The sequence below is a fragment of the Brienomyrus brachyistius genome, chromosome 20 (genome assembly GCF_023856365.1).
Source record: "Brienomyrus brachyistius isolate T26 chromosome 20, BBRACH_0.4, whole genome shotgun sequence".
NCBI lineage: Eukaryota > Metazoa > Chordata > Actinopteri > Osteoglossiformes > Mormyridae > Brienomyrus > Brienomyrus brachyistius.
In genome coordinates this window covers 10,959,917-10,971,940 of record NC_064552.1, presented here as the reverse complement: position 1 = coordinate 10,971,940, position 12,024 = coordinate 10,959,917, and the positions used below count along the sequence as shown (strand labels likewise).

At 43.8% G+C, this 12,024-nt stretch overlaps 1 protein-coding gene across 45 annotated transcripts in view; it reads left to right on the top strand.

Annotated features, from left to right (window-relative positions):
* Positions 1-9,604, top strand: part of ank3b (ankyrin 3b) — a 108,047-nt gene extending 98,443 nt beyond the window's left edge. For 36 of the 45 annotated variants that reach the window (XM_048987075.1, XM_048987080.1, XM_048987076.1 and 33 more), the window contains 9 exons: positions 555-629; positions 1,156-1,287; positions 1,634-1,777; positions 3,707-4,379; positions 4,490-4,748; positions 5,135-5,215; positions 6,741-7,067; positions 7,511-7,596; positions 8,232-9,604. In XM_048987075.1, coding sequence (XP_048843032.1) covers positions 555-629; positions 1,156-1,287; positions 1,634-1,777; positions 3,707-4,379; positions 4,490-4,748; positions 5,135-5,215; positions 6,741-7,067; positions 7,511-7,576 — 1,757 coding nt within the window. In that variant the 3' untranslated portion in view covers positions 7,577-7,596; positions 8,232-9,604. The remainder of the gene's footprint in view (positions 1-554; positions 630-1,155; positions 1,288-1,633; positions 1,778-3,706; positions 4,380-4,489; positions 4,749-5,134; positions 5,216-6,740; positions 7,068-7,510; positions 7,597-8,231) is intronic. The other 9 variants (XM_048987084.1, XM_048987113.1, XM_048987096.1 and 6 more) reach the window with 8 other exon arrangements.
* Positions 9,605-12,024: the final 2,420 nt, after the last annotated feature.

Sequence of the window (12,024 nt, the reverse complement as noted above, 5' to 3'; positions counted from 1 at the left end):
CGCATGCTAGACTGATTGGTGCACTAGAGAGCCAGATAGCCCTCTGTGATGGGCTAATTGAGTCTGTGTTGTTGTAACTAGTGACAGAATTGTTTTTTGGATTTACACAGACCTGCCACATTAGCACAAAACACAGATCGTCCGCATGTTTTTTTTTTTTTCTCTCAATTTTTCCTACACCAAGTTCTATAGATTTAGAAGTATTGGAAACATCGATTATTGTTTTTGTATTCTCTGTTTTGTTTTTGTTGAATTCTTCTTATGTCAGGAGTTGCCTGTGTAGTCTGTTAGGATACATGATCACATATCTAACCTCAGTACCAGTGATTAGTTAACAATCTGTTGTCTTCAGTGAAACGACTGATGTCCCTTTTCTTGCCATTGTAATTTCGATAGATGCTCCTCTTTGATCTGAAATTTTAGACGCTTGAAAGCTGATTTTCCGAAGTTTATAAAATTGATCAACATTTTTTTGGCCAGAAAAGGGCTCAGTCTCTTCTTTATCCATTCTTTCACTAAATAACAGATATTAACATGTTATATTCTACACAAAGGTCCCCAGAGTCCCTGTGAGCGGACTGACCTGCGGATGGCCATAGTAGCTGACCATCTGGGCCTGAGCTGGACTGGTAAGAAGCAGGCACTTAGCGCCAATCAGAGGGTCTGACTGGAAATACATACACTTGTACTTCCACAAAGAATACTGTAATTCCGTACAGCTCTGAGGAACGCACGATCAAAAAGGAAAGGAAGGAAAGGAATAAAGAAGGAAATTTAAGTGTGCTAAGCTCGTGGGTTCTTGCTGTTTTAGTCACGCCACCATGTGATTGGTCAGATCTACCCTTTTCCCTTCTGCATCCACCCCCACCCCACAAGAATGCGATCAAGCTATCCATACATAGTTTGTGAGTGCACAAATACTACCAGTTTTATGGTAGTACATGTATTTGTTCAAGTCTTCATAATAAGGCATAATATGCCTCCCATTTCAGTTAGAGAATGTTCTTCTCTATCTGACAAATAGCCACACAAAGTCTTATCCAATGTTATGGTGAAGATTAGGGGTTATGGTCATCCAAGCCTAAGCCTAGGCACCGCTGGGATCAGGGAGCGTGCCCTGGAAAGGGCGACTCATCCATCTTTTATGTGTTGCAGAGCTGGCCAGGGAAATGGACTTCTCTGTGGATGAAATAAATCGCATTCGAGTGGAGAACCCCAACTCGTTAACAGCACAGAGTTTCATGCTCTTAAAGAAATGGGTTGGCAGAGATGGTAAAAATGCTACAAGTAAGTATTTTTGATGAAGATTATGAGATATAATTCCTGTTTCTAAGCAGAATTTGGCTACATGTGACCGACATATATACAGAGCCCTTGTGCATTTATGTGTTTGAGTTTGTATCCTGTATAAGTTCATCTTATATGCGACTATTGGTAAGTTCAGTATGTCTGCCTGAGATCCTACATCCATCTCCCCCTTTAATGTTGCTCTTATCTTTTAGCTTGTTGCTTCCGTCTCATAGCTACAGTAAGATTGCAATAATATAAATGCCAATTGACATTTTCAATACAAGTGCGCTTTTTATCGTAACTGCTGTTGTGTAATGTTTGGTTCTGTTTGTCCCTTTTTCAGCGGATGCCTTAACCGCAGTGCTGACTAAGATTAATCGGATGGATATTGTGACCCTGCTGGAAGGGCCAATATTTGACTATGGTAACATTTCAGGCACAAGATGTTTTGCAGATGATAGCACTGTTGGCCGGGATCAGGCTGATGGTAAAGTTTAGCCCCATCTAGCTGACCTTTATCTTTTTCTTTCTATTTCTACTTCTCTTTTAAAACTGTCCATAACTGCGAACTTTGATTGGGGAAAAAAAAACTGAATCGTTATTTCGGCCACCAATCGGACACTTCCTCTCCAATTCCGAGCCACACTTTTCCCTCCTGATTCTGTCTACTGACTCTTCCAAGCATGGACAGCCTGTGTTTAATCAGAATGACACTAACAAACATACTTTGGGACACGTTATTGAGATCGCAGTTTTGTAGAGAGACATTTAGCCACGGTTATTTTCCAGTGGTGACCTGGCTTACATCAAAGCTTTGACTTGCCCACCCAGCATTGGTAGTGAGGGTCTCCGTAAGTCAATCTCAAAATACCCAGACAGATGAAATCGCTCACAGACAGTCAGACACATAAACATACACATTTTATAATTTATTTAAAAAAACTGAGAAAATGTTAAATAATTTACTTGACAAAAAGGTGAATTAAAGCTTTGATTTAATCCATGTCTATTTTTGGTTCAATAATACTTATGTCTATTTGTATACACCATTCTAAACATAATTGAAATTTGTTATGTATACCAGTGTTCCCCAACCCGGTCCTCAGGGACCGCCAGATATAACACGTTTTTGCTCCCTCCCAGCTCCCGGTGAAAGAGCAAAAATGTAGACTGGGGGTCCCTGAGGACCAGGCTGGGAAACACTGATATATACATAACGTTACCTGTCATACTTGATAGTTAGCTGTGTCTTGTAGGCCAGATACTATGCTTTGCAGGTATGCTTCTCTCTATTGTAAGGTACTTTACCGAATTTGGTTTTAGCATGAAAAAGTGATAACAATAAGATTAACATGGCTACATCTGAATTGGTACTTCATGTCTATGTGTAACACACTGATCTCTTGGCATGCTGGAACGTTCCTCCTTTAAATGGCATAGAAATCCTCTATTGTATGAAAAGGGCCTGCTGTGTCACCTGTCCTAATGGCATGGCTGCCGCTAGTAGAAGGACGACTGCTTGTCCTGCTCCCCTTCGTCCTGTCTTTCCCGCTTCCTCTGAACCTTCCTGGTTAGAATGCTTTCTCTGCAAAACCCAAAATCTGAGCGCCTGCTCTCCCTGCATCCTGAGCGCACCCCCTGCCGCTGTTTCCACGCTCCAATGGAAACCGCTTTGCCAGCCATGACCAGCCTTTTTCCCCGTCCGGCTGGCTCTGAAGCCCCGCCCTCTCGATCTCTCGCTGGCTCCGCCCACAGCTCTTGCCATAGACACTTCGGCAAAAACAGCTTGACATTCTGTCGTTCTGTTTCTTTTCCTTGTTTTCCCATCTTTTCACGGAGCACTTGCCAGTCCCCGTCTCTCATTGTCCATCATTCCCATCCTGCCCACACCTGTCCTTTTTTACCCCCATATTGCCCTCTGCTTCACTCTATCCGCATTCTGGTCCATCCATCTCAGAAACATACATTTAGACTTTGCTCACCTATCCTATTCCTTCATCCTGAGTTCTGTGCATCTTCAAACACATCCACATCCTTTGCCTTACGTTTGAACTGAGTCACAGTGTGAACACTCTGATTGAACTAAAAGCCACCATGAATAATATGTACCGTCTCTATAAAAGAACTACAGTTTCTGAAAACTTAATGCATCCCTCATAAATAATAACTTGAGGACAATCTTTAATAAGCTCAAGGCAGGCTTAAAAGCATCCTGCTCTGTTTGAGCACGCTTGGCTGTAAGCCGTTCTGCAGTTTGCTGTGGTTTGAGGCGGCTCAAAGCTGATGTGTATGCATGCGATGTCATTTTTTTTTCCATCTCATTTCTTACGTTGCTCCATAACATGCACACGCGGCATTGCATATAGTCCCTGTGACACGACGCTCCACTTTGGCCCAACTGTGTTATTTCACCCAGGTTACGACAACATTGAATTGGACCTGCAGACTCCCGTGGAGTTGAACTATGAGCCTCCCACTCCACTTCGGCACGATGATTTCTTTGGCGAAGAGCCTAGCGTAGACTCTCTGGGTAGAAGCGTCTGTAGACCCAGCAATCTGTCGCTACCGTCCCCCCTCACCCCAGCTGCTGGCCCCCCCGCAGACACCGACCCCCCTACCGTCACAGCCGAAGACTCCTCCATAGGTCGCCTATGCGTCAAGAGCCAAGACGAAGAGTCCCCCGAAGAAGATGAAGAGCACGTCTATGACTCGTCTTCTCCTGCGCTTTACGAGACCTTGCGGGTGGTGGAGGAGGATATTTGTTTGGAGCAAGAGCCGGACAAGGGCAACACTGGTGCTCTAGCTGCCGGGCCTCATGCAGTGAGAGCAAGCAGTGAGTTGGGTTCTGAAGAGGAAACGGCGCAGATGAAAATGAAGTCCCAGTTGGAAGATGTTAAACCGAAGGAAGGTTCAGAGGGCGTGGAAATGACAGAGGAGAGGGTGCAGGCCATTCTCTCTGAGGTCAAACAGACAGAAAAGGATATATCTTCACTTACAGGTTTGCAAACTGAGACCTCAAGTGCAAACGTGGAGTCGACCACCCCAGGTCGCAATCTGAGCTCTGACTTGGCCAACCAGCAGGAAAACAGGTATAACTAAGTCACAGTCCCTAATTCTGTGGCCTCATTTTGTTGCCTTTTCTCGTGCTAAAGTCTGCGGCACTTGACTAATCGTTCGACGCTTTGATGTCGCCCTGTAGCCAAGAGAACTCCAGTGATTCCATTACCTCACCCTCCAAAGGACAAGAAGGGAAGCCAACACAAAATGGCGAGCATCCGGCCCTCGCAGCTCCAGCTGGCTCGCTCCCCGCAGCACTCAGCTCTGCCAACGGCCAGGCCCATGCGCATGCCGTGAAGCAGAAGGTGGTGCAGGCTCCCGCGGGCTTCGAGGGTGAGGACAACCCCACCTCAGAGAGCAGCAAGGATGACGAAACCGTCTTGCCGGAGCTGAGAATACAGGTAAGGTTCAGGAATCGCTAACCTGTTAGCAACAAACGTTCTAGGCTGGTTTTGCTGTTTTTGCACTCGGCCTCTTACCGACAGGTACCGCGGAGGCGCGAATCCAGGAAGAAAAGCTTTTTCATGTTACTTTTTTATGAGGTCCTTTTATGTGTCATTACACTGTCAAGATGGAATTAAATTGGAAGTAATAACAGCATTCCCTTCAGAAGGTGTGTTAAAAAAATGAAACCTTATAGTTCTGAACCTCCTCCACCTATCCTGAAAGCTCTGGAGAGCGGTGTTGAACAGGTCCCGGAATCCTGCCCATAATCCTACACGTGGTTTCTGTTGTCATTGGTGACCACCATGTAGCATTGAAATGTGACCTGACGTACTTTTGTCAGGAGAGCAGAAGTAGCGAGTTTGACACGGATGAAGAAGAAACTGTCACAACCCGGGTAATCCGGCGACGGGTGATCTTGAAGGTATCCAGTTTGTGAGCTCCTGCCCCAAATCCCACTGTCCCGAGTGTTTGTAGTATGGTCGGTTTGCTGTGAAGTGGGCCGTGGGACCATACGCATGGTGTGATGCCTTTTATATGCTCTGGTAGCTCTTTACCTCAGGCAACTGGCATGTTTACAGCTAGCCACATGTATTAGGGTTAATAAGTCTCTTTCTCACCGGCTTATCTCCTTCTGCCCCGTGAAGGCACATGCACAGCTGTGTCTTCCATCTGTGCTGGAAATGCGCAAGTAGTGTGTTTCGCTTTGCATTTTTTCACGTCCGTTGGGTGTGCAAAAAAATATACTCCAGCCTCCATGAAATGAGGAGGTTCCTGGAACTGTGGAGATCCAATGAACTAAATCCATTAAGCTTTCAGAAAGTACTGCAGTATTCCTGGTCCGTAATTGCATTTTATGATACTTTTTTGCCCACCCTTGGCTTGTGTTGTACTACATAAATTTACGATCCCCATTTTTATGAAGTCCATCTCCTTTAGAAATTACCGGGGATTTTGGACAAACAAATATTGGACCATAGAAATTCAGAATAACTACAACTCTGGAAAAAATGAGAGACCAATCTATACTTTTTAAAACTCTGCATTTTTAAATCCTGGTTTAATCCTGGTTCTGCTGGCAGAAGGCTACGCTGAGCAGGAAACTGCTTCCAGGCTCAAAGTCTATAAGACAGCAGTGCACAAGAACAAATTGAAGCAGGAGACACTGGCAATGATCAAAAACCAGCCAGGTAGAGGGCAGAAGCAGCTTTCTAATGCCAGAGATGACCGTCAACTTATCCATAAATCGCAAGATGCCCTCGAGTGAGGGACGCCACGGTGGGGGAGTGGTCAGCGCTGTCGCCTCACACATCAGGGACCATGCTGTAACCGACTGGCATTGCCAAATGGCCCATAGGTATGCATGTGTGAGTGTGCCCTGTGAATAGTTGATGCCCCATTCTGGGTAGTTCCCTGCCTTATGCCTGAACCTTCTGGGATAGGCTCCAGACCCCCCGCAACCCTGAATAGGACAAGCGGTTTCAGAAATTGGATGGACGGATGGATGGACCTCAAGTAACCTTTAAAAAGAATGGGAAACATTAAGTGGCATGAAGTGCACTGCTAGGACAATTTATAACAATCTCCTAGAAGCAGAACTGAAGATCCATAAAGCAAGGAAGAAGCCCCACATTAATGAGAAACAGGGAAGGCTGGAGTTTGCAGAAAGATGGGTATTGTACACAGACTGAGATTTCTCAAATTGAGAAATGAGGGAATCTGAAAAATTCGCTGTGGTCTCTTAATTTTTTTCCAGATATCTATATGGCGTAATAGTCCAAAATAAACAACCAGCACATGATGTGATGAACGCCCATATTCCAAAGGATTCAATTCTTACCAAGGAAAATAGTGGGGATCCTAAATGTCTTTGGATGTTTAGAGAGCACATGTCCCTCTAAAGTTAAGGCGGCGATAGCAGTATCTGCGTTCTAATGTCCGTCCTGTAGGGAGAGCAGGCGAAAAATATCCCTGGAGAATCAGTGACAGAGGAGCAATTCACGGACAAGGACGGTAACATCATCACTAGAAAAGTAAAGTCCACCCCCTCGTCATCTGTTTCACATCACCTGGGTGCTATTCGTCTCCCCCCGTGCCTGGGTGACAGGACTGTGTCCCCCCTCCTGCAGGTCATCAGGAAAGTAATACGCCGTGTGGTTCCTTCAGATGCCAGAGTTCAAGAGGTCGAGAAAAGAGAAGGAGACTCCAAGCAGACTCCCAAATGTGAGGAGGGAGCTTCCTCTGAGGTCTTAGGAACCCAGAGGGCCAAAACCAAGGTTGGCACAGACACGGAAAAGTAGCTGGAGTTCTTCCTGTCGAATGTGGGGGATCAGGAAAGTAATCCCTGAGATTGCTGTGGCTTGATGTGGTGCTGGTCCGCAATGCACCTGAAGTGGAAATTTATGGCATTTTTTTTATATATTTTCATTGAGCTTGATGTGTTTTGGGGTGTTCCAGTTGGTGTCTTTATAGGTGCAAATGGGTCTACTTTGCACTATATTAATGTATTAATATTTTACAACATTCTCTTTCTCAGGGTTTTTCCAGTGGAATATATAGTTTAAAAAATCCAACTGCTTGCTGTACGCTGCTTGTATGTTTGACACTAACTTTTTCTTTCCAGGACACTTTTGGACCATCTTTTATTTGTTTGTTTGTGTGGCATGTTCCTAGTAAACCTTGGCGTGTCCCTTTTCTTACGCACCTACCTGTATTTCAGCCGGAGGATGCAACCAAAAAGAAAAAGAAGGAGGGGAGACAGGGGGAGAAAAAGATTAAATTGTAACTGTCACGGAGCTCTATCTGGTACGTGTGCCCTTCCACTTCGGAGCCACGGTGGGCTGCACTGGGGCAGGGATGGTGACGTTTAGCTGAGCGAGCCGAAAATAAAATCCCTATTGAGAGTGCCTGGCTCAGAGCCAGCTAGTGTTTGAAACAAAATGGAAGCATGCTTCGTGACCCCGTTCACCTTCAGAACGCCCACAGATAACATGCGGACGGAGCTAAACAAAGCACACCAAAAGCAGGCGGGCTGCTCGTTTCCACTGCAGCCCCGTAATCCCTCGCCGACCAGCTCTGTCAGCTTTATCGAGAGGGACAAGCATTACAGTGACCTCGCAATCTGATTGGCTGGCCCGTTAAGCTCCTTTTACAATGTGCTGTGGCATCGTTTACACAAAAGATGGTGGGACCGTGCAGGAATTAGTGGGGGTTTGGTTGATAAATGGCAGGGTTACAACAATCTCGGACAATGAAATGGTGCAGCTGCAGTGGACTGTTTTTATTGTGTCGACACGAGTATCTGTTTGTGGTGTTGAATTTTCGATGTGCAAATTAAGTAAACTCCATTTATAGAATAATTGCTTAATTCAAGTGTAACTATGCAAACCTACCTTCTAACTCATATACAAGAATTATAACATTTCACAATGTTTTTTTAGGTTTGCAAATGATTTACACAGTTCTTCCTGGGGGGCAATTACTGGAAACCCGAACGCCAGAAGTGGGCCGGCTGCTGGAGTGTCGACGGCTTCCGCATAAACGCATGGTTTACCGAACGGGGATGTTTCTTTTCATTTAGCATGAGCATGAACCTTCGCACTCTGTCAATGACCGGAGCGTCATGAGAGACGACGCGTTGTCATGGTGACGAGAACGGTGTCCTTCAGCATCGCAGACGAGAGGAACACGGGCGTCAACAGCATCAGCAGCACCCGAGCAAATCTTTCTGTGACCAAAGACGGCACGAAAAACAAATCCGATTAGACAAAACAGACGAACATTTACGAATCAACTTGTTCACTCGCCTTATATTTTTTCTTGGACCCATGATGTTGGGGTATAAAATGCTGTTTTGTTTCTTTTTTAACAAAATTATCAGTGATCTTGCTGTATATAAATTACACTGTATAAATTCTGAAAAAAAAGGGTAGCTTACAGATTGTGGAGGCACTGAGAAAGTATTTACAAGTGCGGTAGAAGTAAATACAGACATTTGGTTCCACTTTTAACGGAAGGCTTGAGTGTAACTTCACATTTTGTTGTATAATTATTAGCTGGTAAAATGTTTGTAAATGAAAAAAAAAATGCTAGCTTGATTTTAACATGGGACATTTCTTTAAAACTTGTTGCGACTCAATAATTCTCAAGACGGGGAAATCTGTAGTCCTGTGAAAATATTTCTTCAGAGTACTAATATTTTGATGCATGTGATTCACCTTATTTTAATTACAATTTTTCTAAGTTTGCAAACACTGTATTAAGAATAATACGACAGAAGGAAATGTCTGTGTACACATGCATAGCCCTAACATTTGTCACTATTGCTGGTTTTATAAAAAGAAAAAAGATTTGCACCACGTGGGTTGGGGGGTTGGGGGCTAGGTCAGGGGTTTATTTTAATGCTTATCGATGGTCTTCAGTTCCCTAATATGGAGTTGAAGGTTAGCCTCTACAGACTGTACGCTTGAACGGCAAAAGGACCGGACAAGTTATTGGAATGTGTCCGTCAGATTGGCACGCTGTAAAATTATAATTGCATCATGTGTATTGGCTATATGATATAGAAGTCTTTGTAAGCCGAATGACTGTAATCATTAATAGCAGTGTATCAATAGGTTTTAAGGCTGCTGTGGTTTAAAAGGGCATTTTTATTTGGGTTTTGGTGAAATATTTCCTTACATTGAAACTATTCATACAAGAACACCTAAGGCATTCATTGATAGTAGACCTAATAACGTATGTATGAAAAAACAAACACTGGATGATCTAGTTGATTATTTAAACCTAAAATAAATTGTGTTGAACTCTGGAATGATGTCTTTCTTTAAGCGCTATCCGTGTAGTGTGTGTCTTGCACTAGGGAGTCTGGTCATTTCAGAACGGCTCGATAGTTTTGTCTCCTACGTCACATTAAAAGCCTTCTGTTGTACATTTAACTTTGCAGGGACTGACCTTGATTTATGTCACATTTATGTCAGATTTTTAGTCTTTCAAAAAGATGTCACATGACCTTATGTTGTTTTTTTTTTTTTTATTTGAAATTGTTTACATAAAATACATTGAATAGGCTAAACATCGATTTTTTTCCCCCCCAAACAAACAGGTTTGAATAATGGATGTGTTTACAAGCAGTAACCCCTGGGCTGCAGTATTTGAGTTGTTGACTGGGGGGACCCTTTGTTAGGGCCCCTGGGCTTCAGCCTGGGTAAACCCGTGCATTAAAGTACCCCTGGATATCACATTCTAATGCATATCATTGCTGTTACTGCAGGGAATTCTCTATTCGCACCCTGGCCTACTAATTATTTTTATGTTCCACATCTCAAACACCATCTGAAATGACAAATTAGTATCACAAAACAAAACGTGCTTTCGCACTCTTCTAACTTCTGACCTAATTTTACTACTGAGAGGAGTGATTTTGAAGGTCTTGAATTCTACGTGAATTTGTTTGCTTAAATAGCATAATGAGGGTACCTGACAGCTCTCCTCTACCCTGCTGACAAGCAATTACTCTGATTACCCCCCCCCGTACATTACTGCGGCTCAATAACAGCAAAGCTTGCATGGATAGGATGCCAGGTATAGTCTCTTCATGACAGCTGAAGAAGTGACCTTTTAGAATATCCTGAGCAGAGGTGGAAGGTTCAGGTCCAGAAAGTACAAATCCAGACCAAGGTTTCGTTTCAACCAACCAGTAGAGCGTACTCTGTCACTGTGACTCTCTATATTCAACTGATAGGTTGAAACAAAATCTTGGTCTAGATTTGTACTTTCTGGACCTGAACTTTCCCCCTCTGCTGCTGAGATATGTTTATAGTCACCTTAATCAGCATGACTTGCCGCTTAGGTTTGGATTCCCTCCCTCAAACTCTGTTTTTTATACATTAACGTCACGGGTCTGTCTTCCTACCTGATTAGTGAGTGTCAGGTATCCTAATTCTAATCAACTTTAATACTTCAGTTTGACTCGTATGTACCTGGGTTGATTCAAAGGCCCAGAGCAAAGGCGAGGAACCTGTTCCGTGGAAGTCTGGTGCGGGTTTTTGAGACGACGTCTCAGTCAGTCAACAATAAGGCAGTGGTTCTCAACTCCAGTCCTGAGACCCACTGTTACTAGCGGATCATCCCAAAAACCTGCACCCCCAAAAACCGGCCCTCCATGGATCTGGTTCCCTGCCGCCGGCCTAGAGACTAGAGGATGCCCCAGTGAGCACTGTGCTAAAGGAACAAATTAAAGCCCAAAGCACATATTTCCCCCTTCATAACCATCCAACTTTCGACTGCTTATTCTGTCCATAGGTGGGGATGATCGAGGGTAGATTAACTTCTCTGGGGGCCCCTCAGTGGGGCCACCTCAGAAATATTTTGCAGCAGAAAGGGAGATGGGAGAAAAATAAAAACTATGCAAAGTCAATAATTAGGTAAGTAGTGTGCAGGGCGGGGCGGCAGATTTTGCTAGGATTTGGCCCTAGGATAGCATATGCGTTAATCTGCCCTGGGGGGCAGACACAGCCTATCCTAGGCAGCCTGGGACACAAGTCAGGGGTACACCCAGGACAGAATTCCAAACATTCGTATGTAACGCTTAAATGATGCCACTTAACCCCACGTATACAAGACCAAACCTCTAGCTTGAAATGATTCCAGACATTTTTCTGCATTACTGCTTACATGCAAATGGTTACTTCATGTGTCACAGTAGAAGTTATTTTAAGGCATCCGTGCTGTATATTCCAGAGAAACCTGTAAAACACAAACCATATTTTCTATATGATAGTACACAATTTACATACTGTTAAAAGGTGAAATGTACAAACACGTTTAATCTTATACTTGAAATATAAACCCCAGTGTGAACAAAAGAAATAAGGGGATATGAATGACTGAACATCCATCCATCCATTTTCTTGTCCTGTTCAGGGTTGTGGGGGACTGCGGGCACAAGGCAGGTAACAACCCAGGAGGGTGCGAATGACTGAACATCTCACACAAGACGTTAAATGCTTAATAAAGTCATTAAATCGCTGAAATTATGTTATCACTTATCACATTTTAACAACTTATTATAACCGCTGTTTTCCGTCTCACACCATAGCCTTTTAGCATATTTTACATGTATTATACAGCACATGCAACTAAAAATCTGCCATCTCCACAGCTAAGTGACTTTTTTTAATGAGAAGTAATTTCAACATTTAGATGTACGAATTATGAGAACCGAATCCCACA